This window comes from Cetorhinus maximus, chromosome 13 (assembly GCF_964194155.1).
Source record: "Cetorhinus maximus chromosome 13, sCetMax3.hap1.1, whole genome shotgun sequence".
NCBI lineage: Eukaryota > Metazoa > Chordata > Chondrichthyes > Lamniformes > Cetorhinidae > Cetorhinus > Cetorhinus maximus.
This window is the reverse complement of record NC_135891.1, coordinates 114149156-114167695: the sequence shown is the minus strand read 5'-3', so window position 1 is coordinate 114167695 and position 18540 is coordinate 114149156. Positions and strand designations below refer to the sequence as shown.

General features: G+C 41.8%; 1 protein-coding gene across 7 annotated transcripts; it reads right to left on the bottom strand.

Moving 5' to 3' along the window:
* Positions 1 to 723: 723 nt before the first annotated feature.
* Positions 724 to 17493, bottom strand: LOC144688974 (zinc transporter ZIP3-like). 7 transcript variants are annotated; one of them, XM_078556049.1, is made up of 4 exons: positions 14907 to 17120; positions 11925 to 12502; positions 9933 to 10343; positions 724 to 3938 (listed from the first exon to the last, which is right to left on the bottom strand). In XM_078556049.1, exons 3-4 carry the CDS (start codon positions 10137 to 10139, stop codon positions 3177 to 3179), a joined length of 969 nt encoding a protein of 322 aa, XP_078412175.1. In that variant the 5' UTR covers positions 10140 to 10343; positions 11925 to 12502; positions 14907 to 17120; the 3' UTR covers positions 724 to 3176. The 7 variants fall into 7 exon arrangements, with proteins under 7 accessions (XP_078412175.1, XP_078412179.1, XP_078412176.1 ...); XM_078556053.1 differs by lacking the exon at positions 11925 to 12502 and having other exon boundaries at positions 14907 to 14961; positions 17047 to 17086; XM_078556050.1 differs by lacking the exons at positions 11925 to 12502; positions 14907 to 17120 and adding an exon at positions 17435 to 17493.
* Positions 17494 to 18540: the final 1047 nt, after the last annotated feature.

The following is an 18540-nucleotide window of genomic DNA, read 5'->3' as shown; positions in this document are numbered from 1 at the left end:
TGTGCCTTGTAGATGGTGGACAGGCTTTAGGGAGTCAGGAAGTGAGTTACTTGTCACACGATTCCTAGCCTCTGACCTGCTCTTGTAGCCACAGTATTTATATGGCTAGTCTAGTTCAGTTTTTGGTCAATGGTAACCCCCAGGATGTTAATAGTGGGGGATTCAGTGATGGTGACGCCATTGAACATCAAGGAGCAATGGTTGGATTCCCTCTTGTTTGGAGATGGTCATTGCCTGACACTTGTGTGGCACGAATGTTGCATTTAAACATCCTGCCAAATTAAATTGTTGCATTTCCAGTCCAAATTAGGACCCAAACCTCTAAGCAAAGCAGACTGATGGTTTTACACAGACTACTAGCAGAATGGGTGTCAACATGCAGCAAAGAAGGTGCACCTCAACTCAAATACAACATACAAAAGCACAAGCCCAAAAAACAGCTTTATGTCATACTAAATAAATACCAGCTTTCATACAATTCCGTTAGAGTACTGAACTTAGCTAAATAAATAACCCAATATCATAGTTCTTCTTTAGGCATGAAGATGCTGCCAAGCCTCTATTAAAAGAAAAAATGCACACTGCAAATCTGTCAAAAACAAACAGTTTACAATAAGTGTTCCCTGATGGTATTGCAGAAAAAAAATCTTGTATTGACAAACGCTTTATTACGTCTCAAATGCCTCGAAGTGCTTCATGTATGATTTATTTTAAACTGCAAGATTGTTTTGCAAATATATTTTAATATTGTTTGAAGGGTAGGTTAACATTTCTGCAGCAGCTTAATAAAAATAGCTTCTCTAATTGAACTGATTTAGCAAGCATTACTAATGAAGCGACTCATTGCTCCCCACTTCCACCTCATACTTGTTAGCACATTCCACTTAAAATTCAACTAGGTTTCCATAATCGTAAAACATGTTCTACAAAAGAAGCTAGTGAGCAAACTACATTATATGTTTACAGTAATATAGTCCCAGCCATCTATGTCAAAGAGTTTCATATTTACTTAGGTGAGACTCGGGTGATTGCAAGCTGCATATAATTTCAGTTTCTCTTCCTTCCAGTCCCCATGGAAAAATAGTCTACTGACACATACTATCTAGACTCACAAAGGAAGGCAATTCACTTCAGTGAGGTACAAATTGGGACAGCTTGTGGGATCCCTGCAAGAGTTGGTGCCTTCAGGAGAGAAAAAGGAGGAAGTAGAATACATCAGGATGAAAGTTTCTCAGGCTCAAGATGATAGAGGAAATGGAGACATTTATAGATCCCTTACAGAGCTGTCTCAGGAATTCATAAACAACAACAAACTGCTCCTATTCACCATGATGAATTGTTATTCAGGCAACAGCTCTTAGCCCAAGAGGGCAATCACACTCCACAAATCTTCTGCCAATCCCATCCACAGGAAACAGTGTCCTTCCTGAGCTTTTCAAAGCACACACACGGAATTCCTGGCATGTCTGACAGGACTATTTCCTATACAGCTCCTACTGCTTAGCAAAGGAAAAATCATCAGTAGTTATCTTGTAAGATAAAAAAGATACTGACTGCTAGTGCATGTTTTCACAGGCACTGGATACACTCCAGTACCTTACCCTGAAAAGGTTGTCCTTTGTTTAAGTGCCTACACGGTGTGCTATACTATCCCTTGGTGGTAGTGCTGGTGGCATCACAGTACAGCAGAATTCGATTCTGTCCTCATCTGATGTGCAAATTTTCAGTACGGAGCCACTAGAGTGCCATCAAGAGCAAAATTTGATGATCAGCTTTGTGCTGATTTTTCCTCATCAGTCCTGTGGCACTGAAATTGATTATAGGCCCCAGGCTAGGGGAGAATAGTTAACACAGCATAATAAAATACCATCGAGCTGCATTAACAAGCAGAACTGTTTCTGATGCTCAGCAAGGTTAGTCACTACATCACATAAGGGGAGCTGATTTATCAGAAGTATTTTAATCGAGGGCTGAAAGTTAATTCTTTCGCACTGCTGTATTCGGTGTCTTCTTCCATTCAAGCTTTCCTCAGTGACATCACTGACACTGGCTGTTTAAATGAGAGATAGTGTTCAAACACAGCCAGGTTAAAAGTAGGAAATTATGTTCTTTGCTTTTATCCAGCCCAACCTGCTAACTTTTCTCCATCTAAATGCCATGACACAATTTTGCAGTCCCCAGCAAAATAGTACCTTATCTTCTTCACACTTGAGGCTTATTGAGTGAGTGTCAGCAGGCTACAAACCATAGGAGAGAAGGAAAATCATAGCCTGACCCAATCCTGTCCTTGCATGGCTTCCACAAAGGAAGTGTTTTCTAATAGGTGACCAGCAACAGTAGTTGGAATCGTGGTGAATTTTCCCCTCCTTAGTGCTGGCCATGGGTCATAACTTTACCACCAGCCTGACTGACATCTGTGAACTCAACACAAGAATATAGGACTCTCCCTGCTAGTGGCACAGTGGGAAAAATAAATAATTCTTGTCAATTTTCTTAATTTTGACACTGGCACTCCCCTTTAGTATGAAGGAACAGTAGAGAAACATATTGCATCATAATACCCTATTCTATCAAAAACACAACCCTGAAGAAATTTGATTAATGCTTATAAATAAATTTCCTGCAGAAATGCCACTGCTGTCCAGAAGGAATTCAATGCGTAAGCTTTAAAAGCTTAGGCAATAACTTAAACCAGTAGACACGTACATAGACATATTCAGTGGTGTTGTCAATTGAGTCTCAGAAAAGTATGATAGGTGTCTGAACTGAACAGTTGTAAGTCAGCAGTGATAGCCCATCTCAAGAGAAACCAGAGATGCATAATACTAGGTTGACATAATGATGGAAGCAATTTCAGTTGAATTAAGAATAACACGAGATATACTAGCACATTATTATAGTGCAATGGTTTAAGATTGTTTTTTTTTAAAAATTCCTATTGCTTACTGATGCTCAATAAACCCAGTGCCAAACCTGTACAGCATACTTGGAGCAAACATAAATCCAGTTAGTTATTTGCAGTGACACTGGCTATTGTACTACTACCCACAGGCATAATGATAGATCACAGTTTTAATATTTTCTAATCTGAGTAATAATCAAACACCCTGTCTAACCTGGTCATGTGCCTTAGTTGTAGTTAAAGCTGAACCATTTTAGCTTTGTTACCATTGTTGTTACCATTTTAGAAAGACAAACCCAGCCAGCAGTGCATAGCCCAGGATCAGAGAAAGTACTTTCAGAAGACGGTCGTGCTTGTCTTCAAACTCCTTCACCAGAATTTCAAAGAAAGTGACAAATAGAAAGGTACCAGCCGCAAAACCCTGAAGCAGGACGGATGCGATGTGACTGCCAAAGCTGTCGGCACTCTGGATGCCCATCCCGATGCCTATCCCAACTGGTATCATTGCGCTGACCATCAGGGCCAACTTTAGTGCGTCTTTCATCGGTAGGCCTCCTTTCGCCATGCTTACTCCCAGCGCCACAGCGGCCAGTGTTTCGTGAACCGCCACTCCGATGAACAGATTGATGACCTTTGCTCCTTTCTCCTGCAAGCCTAGAGCCAAGCCCTCGAAAACGGAGTGGGCGGACAACGCAAACACCAGGCTGAGCAAGCGCAAAGGGCTGGAGCGGGGCAGATCGGACATGTTCAAGGAATGGCTGTGTGAATGGGAGCTGCGGCTGTACAGATTGCTTTGACCTCTCCCCGGTGAAATGAAGGGGCTCTCGTACTCGGAATCACTGCCACCCTCTGACCCCGCGTTGAATGTCTCCAGGTCAATGAAAGATGGCTTCTCCTTTCGAAATGTCAGAATCAATTGCTCGACAAAGATCGTCAGAAAAAATCCCACCATCATTATTGTCTCACCCAGCGGATAGTCAGTCGATATGTTTCCACTTTTAAGAACCTCTTGAACCTGCAACAGGAAGTTAACAATCTGTAGGACATCTGTAAGTTTTAAATTAAGCAGTGAACAGAGTGATGAACAAGACTAGTGTACCTTTCTCCACAAGAAACCCTGAAATGTTTGATGGCTCATTTCACACCTTGCAACTAATATTTACTGTGACCTTTTTTTTAGAAAAAATATCTAGTGGGAAACTCCACTTCTATGTTTTAAAAAAGGGAATCAAGGCTCTCTTGGTGATTTCCTTGAAGTCAGAGTATAATTCAAACAGAGTTTCAGATTTGATGCCATGCCTTTGCTGATCTGAGCAAGTGACAGTAAAGATGATATAGTTTGTTTTCATGCACCTGGATGAGGAAAAAGGAAATTAAAAGTTATCCAGTTTTCACACTTCTGATTTCTAATTTTCTAATTAGCGATCCCCAGTTGAAATTGACATTGTACTTGGGAAAGGGATTGTGGGGTGGGGTGCAGGGGGAGGGGAATACTCTTGGGGTATCTGGCAAGAGCAGGCACTCTCTGGGTGTACACATCAATAATAGCCACCACTGGAGGGCTGTTAGGACAAGTTAACTGTACCCCAGCAAGAGTTGCACATTCAGGACTGGAGCGGTTGAGGAATCCTGTCAGCCAGTTTTTCAGCCCATGCATAGTGGATACTGAGCATTTTGAACTGTTTTGGTTTCTGTGTTCGGTGTCAATTCTTTTCATCATCTTATTTTCCTCAGGACACTAAGTGAGGGCATTCAGCAACAGATCCCAAAGGTTCTGTTAGTTTTTCAAGGCAAGTTACATCACGACCTTTGTGAATAACAATGTGACATAAATGATACTGGTGTTTCCTTCCGGAAATAATAGCCTAAAGTGATACGATGTACATTTATAGAAGATGAAATCAATATAAAATCTGCACTCCTTCCGAGCTGCATTCTATCTACATTATTTCAAAAGAAATTTAAAAAGTCTTGCTTAGACAGCACCTTTCACAGAATGTGCCAAAACATTTCACAACCAATGAAGTACTTTTTGAAATGTAACAATGTTCCCTCTTAGCTGCATGGTCGCACAGCAACCTAAAAGGCCCCATGCACAAACCGGCACCTTTAAATTGCCACATGTATGGATGTACAAAAAATATTTAAAGGAGTAATGCACTTATAAATAGCCGGTGCACCAGGAAAAAAAATTAGAGGGAATATCGTGCAGCCTTTGTTATAATTTAAGATAGGGAGTAGCCAATTTGTGCACAGCAAGCTCCCACAAACAGCAATGTGGTAATGAAATAGAAGAAAAGTTGCATCTATTTAGCACCTTTACAGCCGATGAAATACCTTTTTGAAGTGCAGTCACTACTGTAAAGTAGGGTCAGATGGTCTGATCTTGTGATGTTGATTGAGGGATAAATATTGGCCAAGACACCAAGTTTAACTCCCCAGCTCTTCTGTGAAACTGTGCCATGGGATCTTTTACATCCATCTAAGGGCAGACGGGGTCTCGGTTTAATGTCACGTGCGAAAGGTAGCACCTCCGACAGAGCAGCATCCCCTCACCACTGCACTGGATTATCAGCATAGATTTTTTACACTCAAGCCAGAGTGGAACTTGAACCCACAGCTTTCTGACCCTGAGGTATGACTGTCACCAACTGAACCTTAGCTGACCATAGGTACTGGGAGACTGGTTGGTGCTGTGCCTTGGAACACTGCTCCTGCACTTTTGCAGCCTAGCTTCCAATCCAGCCCCAATTAATGGGATGCAATTTTTATTCTCCCTGGGTGAATGGGAGGAGTAAGTGAATGAGTTTACATATTCTCAAATCAGTTCTAACTTGCTGCAAATTCTCAGAGTGCAACTGATCTTCCATAAAATTTACAGCACATAAACAGGCCATTTGGCCTGACAGCTCTATGTTGCATATGAACCTTCTTCTGCCCTTCTTCACCTAACACTATCAGCATATCCTTCTATTCCTTTCCCCTTCATATGTTTGTTCAGATTCTATTGTACTTACCTCAACTGCTCCTTGTGGTAGCAAGTTCCACATTCTAACTACTCTCTAGACTGCATCAGTATGTTGCATATGTCTAGACTGTTACCACAATGTCAGCCTCACTCAGAGAAACCAAAAGGACGATTGACGATGGAAGTGATAAAAGAAAATGTGTGGATATTAAAGTATGTTTTTTTTTTATTTATTCATTCATGGGATGTGGACATTGCTGGTAAGGCAAGCATTTATTGCCCATCCCTGACTGCCCTTGAGAAGGTGGTGGTGAGCTGCCTTAATGCGCTGACTTCAGCAGCTCAAGAATTATGCTGCTACAGTGCCATTAGGTAGCGATTTCCAGGGTTTTGACCCAATGATGATGAAGAAATGGTGTTATTGTTCCAAGTTAGGATGGTGCAAGACCTGGAGGGGAACTTGCAGGTGGTGCTCCATGTGCCTCTCCTTGTCCTTCTAGGTAGTAGAGGTTGCAAGTTTGAGAGGTTATGACTCAAATTTGCACCAAAAATGTACTAGATATCCTCTACTCCAAGCACTTACAACCCCTGATGGGCATTATTACCTCATCTCATTTAGACCCATCATAACAGAAGGCACCCTTCATAGCACAGGAAATATATCAATATCCGGGAATAGAAAAGATGTATTTCAATCTATCTGGTCATCTTCAGAGTTCACAGACAGAATACACAGGTCCTCATTCCTCAATTAATTTTCCTGCTAAATGCCTGATCAACTTTCTCTCTTTATACAAATACAATCCCTGTTTACAAAGCAACTCAAATTCACCAGTAGCTAGCGAATAACACCACACATGGGCAAAGGATGTGCTGTTTTACAACAACAACTTATGCTTTTACAGCACTGTTAACTTAATGAGGAGCTTCACAAGAGCGCTACCAGGCAAACTTTGAGATCAGCAGGAAACAGTGGCAGAAAAAAAATTAAGCCACGTAAAACTGAATGTAGGTGTGCGGTCCTTTAAGGCTAGGTGCAATTTCTCTGTGAGTTTACTTAGAGTTTGTTTAATGCAGTTTTGTTTAATGGATTGATCAATGTAGTAGCCACTGTGGAACCTGTACATTTTTGGAAAAGTTGAGCTGAAACATACTACAATATCAACTTGCATTTACATAGTGCCTTTTACATGGTAAAACAATCCAAGGCACTTCATGGGAGTGTTATCAAACAAAATTTGTGCCACATAAGGAGATATTAGAGCAGATGGCCTAAACCGGTCAAAGGGGTTGATTTTAAGGGATGTCAAAGGAAGGGAGAGAGATAGGAAGGCACAGGGGGAATTCCAGAGCTTAGGGCCCAGGCAGCTGAAGGAACAGCCGCCAATGATGCAGCAATGAAAATCAGGGATGCATGAGGCCAGAATTGGAGGAGCGCAGGGTATCATGGATTGTAGGGCCAGAGGAGATTACAGAGGTAGGGAGTGGTCGGGGTGGTGTGTGTGTGTGTGTGTGTGTGTGTGGGGGGGGGGGTGGGGGGGGGGGTGGGTGGTGGAGTCCATGGAGGGGTTTGAAAACAAGGATGAGAATTTTAAAATACAAGATGCTATTAGGTGGGCAAATGTAAGTCAGCATGTACAGTGATGATAAGTAAATGGTGAATAATATTTTAAGATTACTGTACATCAGCAAGAAAGAATGGAGTGCAGGATGTAAAATGTGTAAATGAAAGCCCATGTTGTGCTCAGAAGAGTTTAACATGGCCTTAAATTTAAGAGAATGGGAGATTAACAGAACAGTAATCCTGTATTATAAATCATCATTCCAATGCTTCCAAACAGGGAGCAATGTAGAGTAAAAACACTTAATTGGAAAAGGGCAATTTTCAGTGGGGTGAGAACATATCTGACCTAGGTAAACTGGAATCAAATGTTGGCAGGCAAAACTGCAACAGAACAATGGATTGCTTTAAAGGCCAGGTGGTTTGGGTACAATCGGGGTACATTCCCTAGGCGGAAAGCTGGGTAAAACAAAACCAGAGCTCTCTAGATGACGAAGAGAAAGAGAGTAAAATGAAGCAGAGAAAGGGTACTTTTGACAGATGCCAGGATGATAACAGAAGTGAGAACTAGGCTGAATATAGAAAGTTCAGAGGGGAAGTGAAAAATTAAATGAAAGGCAAAGAGAAAGTATGAAAAAAGACTGGCAGCTAACATAAAAGTAATTCAAAAGTTTTCTATAGGCATATAGATAGTAAAAGGGTACTAAGTGGAGGGATGGCACCCGTTAGAAACAAACAAAGGGGTTTACGCCAGGAAGCAGAGCGCATGACTGAGGTACTAAATGAGTACTTTGCATCTGTCTTTACCAAAGGAGAAGATGCTGCCTAAGTTATAGTGAAAGAGAAGATAGTTGAGGCACAGGATAGGCTAAAAATTGATGAGGAGGAGATAATAGAAAGGCTGCCTCTTTTAAAGTTGATAAGTTACCAGGACCGGATGCCACACATCCAAAGATACTGAGGGAGATATGGGAGGAAATTGTGGAGGTACTGACCATAATCTTCCCAACTTCCTTAAATGTGGGATTTGGTGCCAGAGGACCAGAGAATTGCAAATGTTACATCTTAGTTCAAAAAAGGACGTAAGGACAAACACAGCAACTGTAGGCCAGTTAGTTTAACCTTGGTGGTAAGAAAACTTTTAGAAATGATAATCTGGGACAAAATTAACTATCACTTGGATAAGTGTGGATTAATTAAGGAAAACCAGCACTGACTTATTGAAGGCAAATCATGTTCAACTGACTTGATTGAGTTTTTTAAATGAAGTAACAGGGAAGATTGATGAGGATAATGTGGTTGCGGTGATGTACATAGACTTCCAAAGGCATTTGATCAAGAGTCACATAATAGGCTTGCCAGCAAAGTTGAATAATGGAGTAAAAAGGTTGGTGGCAGTATAGATACAAAGTTGGCTGAGTGACAGAGCAATTGTGAATAGTTGCTTTTCAAGCTGGAGAAAGATATACTATGGGGTTCCCCAGAGGTTGGTACTAGGACCGCTGCTTTTCTCGATATATATTAATGACCCAGACTTAGGGGTACATGTGGCAGATGAAATTTAATGCAGAGAAGTGTGAAGTGATACACTTGGTTATGAAGAAGGCAATATAAAATAAGAGAGATGGGTGCGCAGGAACAGAGAGACCTGAGGATATATGTGCACAAATTATTGAAGGTGACAAGGCAGATTGAGAAAGTGGTTCATAAAGCATATGGGATCCTGAACTTTATAAGTAGAAACATAGAGTACAAAAGCAATGAAGTTATGATGAACCTTTATAAAATGCTAGTTGGGCCTCAACTGGAGCACTGTGCCAATTCTGGAAATCACGCTTTAGGAAGAGCATGAAAGCTTTAGAAGAAGTGCAGAAAAAAATTACAAAAGTAGTTCCAGGAATGAGGGACTTCAGTTACGTGGACAGATTGGAGAAGCTAGGGCTGTTCTCCTTAGGGACAAAAAGGTTAAGAGCAGATTTTAAAAAGATATCTAAAATTATGAGGGGTCTGGACAGAGAGAAACTGTTCCCTTTGGCAGAAAGGTCGAGAACCAGAGGATACTGATATAATGTGAATGGCTGCTCTTTCAGAGAGCGAGCACACGCAAGAAGGGTCAAATGGCCTGCTTCTGTGTTGTAACCATTTTATGATTCTAAACAAAGCAATCCATTTATTACTCATGTGTTTAGGCTCATTTGGAATTTCACATCACCAAACTCACACAAAGGAGAACACCAAACATGTGTAAAGAAAACAGTTTTGCTTCACTGATATTGTGTCCTAAGATGCGAACAAGCACCAATCATTAGACTCTTCCAATTTTACAGGTGAACCATAATATTACAGCAGGCTTTCTGATAGTTCAAGCTACTCGCAGGATACCTCAAAGTTTAACTCAGTGAATTTTGACCTGCAAAAGACCCTGACCAACACTTAACACATTTTGCTCCTGCCCCAAGGGATTGCTCATCAAAGACAATTAACAGGCAGACAGTCCTCACCTTTTCCCTTACAACTGGCAACAAAGCATTGAAGCAGGTGGCCAGAAACACTCCACCACCAAATGAACTGCCAAGTGAGAGCACCTTCTTGGACCTGTACGCTTTCTCATGGTCGATTTGGATCATTCGAACAGGCAGCAGCGAGCCCAACATCATCAGGATGAAAACCCCGACCATGCAGAGGAATTTAATCACCAAAACATTCATTTTCAAATCAGAGTTACGTGGTATCGGCTTTCAGGGGTGCGGATTCAAACTCACACAGAAATGAAGATGCTCAACTTTTTTTAAAGCAGATTCACTTGAACTGTTGAATTGACTTCTCTCATCTTTACTCTCCAAAAAAAGGGCAGAACAGTCTCATTAAACACCCTCTCTGATGACCCGTGAACGTCTCCAAATTCATTGTAACTAAGGAGAGGAACAAAATAGTGACAACATCAGTTTCTTTTCTCACTGCAATTTTTAAACTTAAACTGGTAAAGTAACAAAGTTTCATTTAACACATTAGCTACTGACCTCTGGTGGGAGGTCATGATTTCAGTCATGTCAATTGCATACAATAATTAATTTGGCAATTAAAAGTATATTCTGATGGATGAAGGTTTTTATATTGATTCAGTCACAGGGATTTGGATGTTGCTAGCAAGGCCAGCACTTATTGTCCATCTTTAACAGTCCTCCAGAAGGTGGTGGTGAGCTAGCTTCTTGACAACTGAGTGGCTTTCTCAGCCAGTTCACAGGGCAGTTAAGATTCAATCACTTTGTCATGGGTCTAGACACACAGACTGGCTAAGGAGGGTAGATTTCTTCCCTAAATGTCCATTAGTGAACCAGATATGTGTTTTTTACAACAAAGTGGTAGTTTCATGGTCACCATTACTGATATTAGCTTTTTCTTCCAGATTTAATTAACCAAATTTAAATTCCTCAGCTGCCACTGGGAGATCTGAACTCATGGTTTCCGATCATTTGTCCAGATCTCTGGATTACTCGTCTAGTAACATAAGCACTATGCTACCAGTCAGTCAGTTAGAGGGATAAGAAAAAGGTGACACACCCTACAAGCAAGAAAGAACTGAATAGTAAGTCCAGTCTGTAAAGTATTTATTAATCACCATACCAACATGGATTGAAAAATATTTACAATAAAATCCAACAAGACATGAAGCTCCCCATCCCAAAGTGTTTCCCCTCTTCTCTCTTGCTGGATGACGGTTACTCAAAGTGACACATAATTCCACTAGTGTCAACTAACCTTCAAGCAAAGTGACAATTTCTCCTGAGCTCACATCCAAATGGTAATCATCAATGGGCTATTCCACTTCATATGAACATACGAATTAGGAGCAGGAGTAGGCTACCCGGCCCTTCAAGCCTGCTCCGCCATTCAATAAGATCATGGCTGGTCTGATTGTAGTCTCAATCCCACATTCCTGCCTACCCCCGATAACCTTTCAGCCCCTTGTTAATCAAGAATCTATCCAGCTCTGCCTTAAAAATATTCAAAGACTCTGCTTCCACTACCTTTTGAGGAAGAGAGTTCCAAAGATTCACAACGCTCAGAGAAAAAAAATTCTCTTCATCTCTATCTTAAAACAGTGACCCCTAGTTCTAGATTCTCCCACAAGATGAAACATCCCCTCCACATCCACCCTGTTAAGACCCCTCAGGATCTTAAAGGTTTCAATTAAGCTGCCTCTTACTCTTATAAGTTCCAGTGGATACAAACCTAACATGTCCAGCCTTTCCTCATAAGACAACCCACCCATTCTTGGTATTAGTCTAGTAAACCTTCTCTGAACTGCTTCTAATGCATTCACATCTTTCTTTAAATAAGGAGACAGTACTGTGCACAATACTCCAGATGTAGTCTCACTAGTGCCCCATACAACTGAAGCATAAGCTCCCTACTTTTGTATTTAAATCCCCTCACATTAAAGAAAACATTCTATTAGCTTTCCTAATTACTTGCTGTACCTGCATACTAACCTTTTGTGATTCATGCATTAGGACACCCAGATCCCTCTGAATCTCAGAGCTCTGCAATCTCTCGCCATTTAGATAATATGCTTCTTTTTTATTCTTCCTGCCAAAATGAACAATTTCACATTTTCCCACATTACACTCCATTTGCCAGATCTTTACCCACTCACTTAACCTATCTATGTCACTTTTTAGCCTCCTTATGTGCTCCTCACAATTTTCTTTCCTACCTATCTTTGTGTTGTCAGCAAATTTAGCAACCATTCCTTCGGTCTCTTCATCCAAGTCATTTGTATAAATTGAAAAAAGTTGAGGCCACAGCACTGATCCCTGAGGCGCACCACTCATCACATCTTGGAATCTAGGCAATTTTGCAAAATTAAAACCAGTGCATCAACTATCTCACTAGCCACTTCTTTCAAGACCTTCGGGTGAAGTCCATCCAGACCTGGGGATTGTCAGCTTGCAGCCCCATCAATATGCTCACTTCCTGGTTATTGTAACTTTCCTGAGTTCCTCCCTCCCTTCCATTTCCTGATTTACAGCAATTTCTGGGATGTTACTTGTGTCCTCTATAGAGAAGACTGAAGCAAAATACCAGTTTAATTCATCCGCCATCTCCCTACTTTCCATTATCAATCCTCCAGACACACTTTCTATAGGACCAACACTCACTTTGTTAACTGTTTTCCTATTTAAATATCTATAAAAACTCTTACTATCCATCTTTATATTTCTAGCTAGCTTTCTCCCATACTCAAATTTTTCCCTCCTTATTAATCTTTTTGTCATTCTTTGCTGTTCTTTATATTCTTTCCCGATCTTCTGACCTGCCACCCATCTTTGCGTAATTATATGGTTTTTCTTTAAGCTTGATACTGTCTTTAACTTCTTTAGTTAACCATGGATGGTTCCCTTGGAACTTTTCTTTCTCATTGGAATGTATATATTCTGTGTATTCTGAAATATCCCATTAAATGTCTGCCACTGAACTGTTGACATATCCCTTAACTTCATTTGCCAGTTCACTTAAGCTAGCACTGCTTTCATGCTCTCATAATTGCCCTTATTTATGTTTAAAATACTAGTCTTGGACGCACTTGTTTCTTCTTCAAAATGAATGTAAAATTCAATCATATTATGATAACTGCTACCTAGGGGTGCCTTCACTAGGAGGTTATCAATTAATCCTATCTTGTTGCTCAATACCAGGTCTAGTGTCGCCTGCTCTCTGGTTGGCTCCAGAACATGTTGTTCTAAGAAACTATCCCGAAAACATTCTATGAACTCCTCATCTACGCTACCTTTGCCCATCTGATTTTTTCAGTCTATAGGCAGATTAAAATCCCCCATGATTATTGCTGTACCTTTCTGGCAAGCTCCCATTACCTCTTCTTTTATACTCTATCCTACCATGTAGTTACAATTAGGGGGCTTGTACACCACTCCCACAAGTGACTTCTTGCCTTTATCATTCTTCATTTCAACCCAAACTGTTTCTACATCCTGGTTTCCTGGACTTAGGTCATCCCTCTCCAATGTGCTAATAACATCATTAATTAACAAAGCCGCCCCTCCACCATTTCCTAACTTCCTGTCCTTTCTAAATGTCACATACCCTTCAACATTCAGGTCCCAATCTGTCATCCTGTAGCCATGTCTCTGTAATGGCTATCAGGTCATACTTATTGATTTTTATTTGCGCTATCAGTTCATCTGTTTTGTTTCAAATGCTACATGCATTTAGATACACAGACTTTAGTTTTGTTATTTTATTATTTACTCTTAGATTTGTACTCTCTGCCCCTTCCTGTTGCAGCCTGTTCATCATTTCTCATTAATACCTGTCTCTCTTGCCTTGTCTCTACTCTTTGGTTTATCATATCCACCCAAATTTGATCCCTGGCCCCACTATTCAGTTTAAAATCCTCTCTACTTCCCTAGTTAAGCAGCTCGTGAGGAAACCAGCCCCAGCACGGTTCAGGTGTAGACTGTCCCAACGGTACAGATCCCACTTTCCCCAATACTGGTGCCAGTGCCCGACAAACCGGAACCCACTTCTCCCACACCAGTCTTTGAGCCACGCATTCATTTCTCTCATCTATTTGTCCCATGCCAATTTGCACGTGGCTCAGGTAATAATCCATTACCTTTGAGGTTCTGCTTCTTAATTTGGTAGCTAGCTTGTCATACTGGCTATGCAGAGTCTCCTTCTTCATCCTGCCTATGTCGTTGGTACCTACAAAGGACCACGAGATCCTCCCTCTCCCACTGCAAGTTCCTCTTCAGACCCGAGCAGATGTCCCAAACCCTGGCACTGGGCAGGCAACACACCGCCCAAACTCACGCTCTTTGCTACAGAGAACAGTGTCAATCCCCCTTACTATACTGTCCCCTACTACCAATAAATTCCTTTTCACTCCTCCCACTTGGATGGCTTCCTGTACCACAGTGCTATGATCAGTTTGCTCATCCACCCTGCAGCCCCCAATCTCATCCAAACAAACTGAGAGAACCTCAAACCTGTTGGACAATTGCAGAGGCTCACACTCCTGCCCTCTGGGTCCCCTTACCTGCTTCACTCGCAGTCAAAACCTCCTGTCCCTGGTCACTGACCAAATCAGAAGACCCTATCCTAAGTGGTGTGACTGCCTCCTGCTATAAAGCATCCAAGTAATTTTCCCTCTCCCTGATGTGTCGCAGAGTCTGCAGCTCAGCCTCCAGCTCAAAGACTCTCTGAGTTGAAGTTCCTTAAGCCGCAACCACTTATTGCAGATGTGTTTGCCCTGGATCACAATGTATTCCAGGAGCTCCCATATGCTGCAGCCTTGACACATCACCCGTTCTGCCATCCTTAATGTGTCTTAAATAATTACTTAACTATATTAATCACTTATTTATGTTGCTTTCTTATGTATTTTATTAATTTTGGCACCAAATTGTGTATTATTTTAAACCGTAGGGATAGAATAGAACTTACCCACTTACCAGATACTCACCAAACAGCTAGCTCATTTCCCTATAGTAGAGCAAGAACCAATTTCTATGGGATGAGAAAGATAGAAAGAGGAAACAAACAACTCCTTCTCCCCCCTCGCAGAACTCCTCTCTCACCAAACTCTAAGTCTTCACTTAGTTAGTCAGCTACACCAAGGCTACATTAAAGAACCCTGAATTTATAGTAAACTGAACTAAGTAAACATCAGTGTACACAGAATGTGATATCAACAGATTTCTAGCTGTAACTGCTGCATAATGGTCAGAAATGGAAAACCTGGGAGATTGCTTTCCATTCCAATGCCAGGTGCACTGGGGACAATATTGTCATCAGCCATTCAATAAAAAAAACTAATGAGAGTAGAGAAGCAGGACTTTTGAATTAACTACAATACTCAGTATTAAAGTGTGTATAAAGTTGTACTGTAGTCTTTAACCCTTTGATAACTGATATATTATTTTCACACTAAAAGTAAATTTAAAACCTTGCATCAACATTAACAATATGATTTACCAAATCTTTAGTGATTAATTTGTGAGGAAAATCTTTTTGCAAAGTAAATTATGATAGGAATCTCCATGACAATTAAGTTAGTGAACACATTGTCCAGTGCAGAATAATTTAGTAAGGTCCCAATTTTGACTTCTGATCTCAATGCTACAGGCTCTGGATTGTGAAACAATCTGGGGGTTATAGCTGCTAATTGTTATTCAGTGAACCCCTCTGGGAATCAAGCATATAGGCACATTATAGTCCTCTCACAGTCAAACAGCCTGCCCGTGCTTACTATCCAGGCTCACACAAACCAAGTACAGCCATTGGAAATTAGACAATAGTCATGTGTTGAAATCCCATCATGTGTCATCAACAACAGAAGCGCAGAAAAATGGAAACATAAATTTAAAAAATTAAAACGCATGAACTGGCTTATCACCCCATTCAGACATGGCAATGCCAATGAAAACAGAGAGTTCTAATACTTAGCTGAGGTACCTGCCATTGCCCAAAAAACTCCCTCAATAATTTATACTTAGGAAGGTCCCTTTCCTCTGCCCATTCATATGTCAGCAATCCATGTGCCTAATCTATCCAATGAGTAAGAGAAATAGGAGCAGGAGTAGGACTAGGCCATATGGTCCTTCAAGTTTGCTCCAACATTCAATAAGTTCACAACTGATTTTCTACCTCAACTTCATCTTACCGCACTACTCCTTAATTTCCAGTACTAAAAATCTATCAATCCCTTGTCTTGAATATACTCAATCTGGGGTTGAGAATTCCAAAGATTCACAACTCTTTGGGAAGGAATTACTCCTCATCTCAGTCCTAAATGGCCAACCCTCTATCCTGAGATATCCCCCCAGCATCTGCCCTGTCAGGCCCTTGAAGAGTTTTATATATTTTAATTAGAGCACCTCTCATCTAAACTCCAAGGAGCATAGGCATAGTCTAGTCAATCTCTCCTCATAGGACAATCCCCTCATCCCAAAAAACAGTCAAGTGAACCTTCATTGCACTTCCTCTAGGGAAAATACATTTTTTTTTTAGGTAAGGGGGCCAAGGTTCTACAACAATACACAAGAACACAAAAATTAGAAGCAGAGAATGTTCATTCAGCCCTTCGATCCTGCTCTGCCAGTCAACGAGATAATGGCTGATCTGATTGTGTTCTCAACTCCACATTCCTGTCTGCACCACTGCCCCCTCCGAGCCTTGACTCCCTCGTCGATCAAAAATCTGTCTCACTGAGCCTTGGATATGTTCAGTGACCCAGCCTCCACTGCTTGCTGTGGAAGAGAATTCCACAGACTAATAACCCTCTGAGAGGAAAAACATTGCCCTCATCTCCATCTTAAATGGGAGATCTAATTTTTAAAATTACTCCGACTGTGGTGTCATCAAGACCCTGTGTAATTGCAGTATAGCTTCCCGATTCTTATACTCCAACCCTTTAATATAGGCTAACATAACCATATTCTTTCTAATTGCTTGTTGTATCTGCCTGTCAACATTCTGTGATTAAATCGAATATAACTAAAGGATTTTTGTTTTTGTTTTGGATTTCCCGCATCCGCAGTTTTTTGCTTTTATATAACTAAAGGACTCCGCCATCCCACACACATTCAATACCTTCTACACTCAGGGAGCTCCCTACATGGTGATGCCTCCCACAGCCAAACAGTCCCCAGCCAGCCCCTAACCCCCCTCTCGCTGATCTCCCGTAACAACCCCGGATGTATGCTGATTGGGCAGTGACTGGCACCGAAAGTCGGATCTCATAGGCGATTGGCCCGTTCACACGTCAATCACAGAGCCGGACCACACCCCCTTCCATCCCTGGGGCTTCCGGAAAAACAAAGCCGCCCGCCCGCACCGTTCATCCCTCCCGTTTATAAAATAATTAACGGCGTCAGATTTCAGTTTCGTATTAACTTAAATAGAAGCTTTAAAAACAAGGAGGCTTAAGATTTCAGCTGCGAAATAATTAATCGTAACGCTACCCGTCGTGTTTTTTTACCTGCGTTCCTAAGCGCCTGGTAACAGTGAAATGTTTCCGACCGAGGAACACGAGGAATGATGAATAGTTCCGATGTGAATTCTTTGTCCCCACCCCATGGCAAAGGGAGATTTCAAAGATTACCCATGCGTGTAATTTTTGGGCCAGGATTTTTTTTAATCCTTTCATGGGATGTGGGCATCGCTGACAAGGCCAGCATTTGTTGCCCACCCCTAATTGCCCTGGAACTGAGGGGCTTGCGAGGCCATTTCAGAGGGCAGTTAAGAGTCAACCATAATGCTGTGGGTCTGGAGTCACATATAGGCCTGACTGGGTAAGGACGGCAGATTTCCTCCTCTAAAGGACATTAGTGAACCAGATGGTTTTCTTTACAACAATCAATGGTAGTTTCATGATCATTATTCACAAGACTAATTTTTAATTCCAGATTTATTAATTGAATTTAAATTTTGCCAGCTGCCATGGATTTGAACCCTTGTCCCAAAAGCATTAGCCCAGACCTGCAGATTACTAGTCTAGTAACATGACCACAACACCATCATCTCCATCACCATCTGTTCTGATGACGCTACCTTCAAAAACAGCTCCTCTGACATGTCCTCCTCCTTCCTTAACCGAGGTTTTCCATCCACGGTCGTTGACAGGGCCCTCAACTGTGTCCGGCCCATATCCCGCGCATCCTCCCTCACGCCTTCTCCTCCTTCCCAGAAACACGATAGGGTCCCCCTTCTCCTCACTTATCACCCCACCAGCCTCCGCATTCAAAGGATCATCCTCCGCCATTTCCGCCAACTCCAGCATGATGCCACCACCAAACACATCTTCCCTTCACCCCCCCTGACGGCATTCCGTAGGGATCGTTCCCTCCATCACCTCCTACTCCTCAACCCCCACTTATGGCACCTCCCCATGCCCACGCAGAAGATGCAACACCTGCCCCTTCACTTCCTCTCTCCTCACCGTCCAAGGGCCCAAACACTCCTTTCAAGTGAAGCAGCATTTCACTTGCATTTCCCCTAACTTAGTCTACTGCATTCGTTGCTCCCAATGCGGTCTCCTCTACATTGGAGAGACCAAACGCAAACTGGGCGACCGTTTTGCGGAAC

Excerpts from the sequence above, each read along its gene's own strand:
- LOC144688974 (XM_078556050.1), bottom strand. The coding sequence starts at position 10,139 with ATGAATGTTTTGGTGATTAAATTCCTCTGCATGGTCGGGGTTTTCATC. Across the intron at positions 3,939-9,932 it reads TGCCAGTTGTAAGGGAAAAG|ATTGTTAACTTCCTGTTGCA; the intron begins GTGAGGACTGTC and ends GATGTCCTACAG.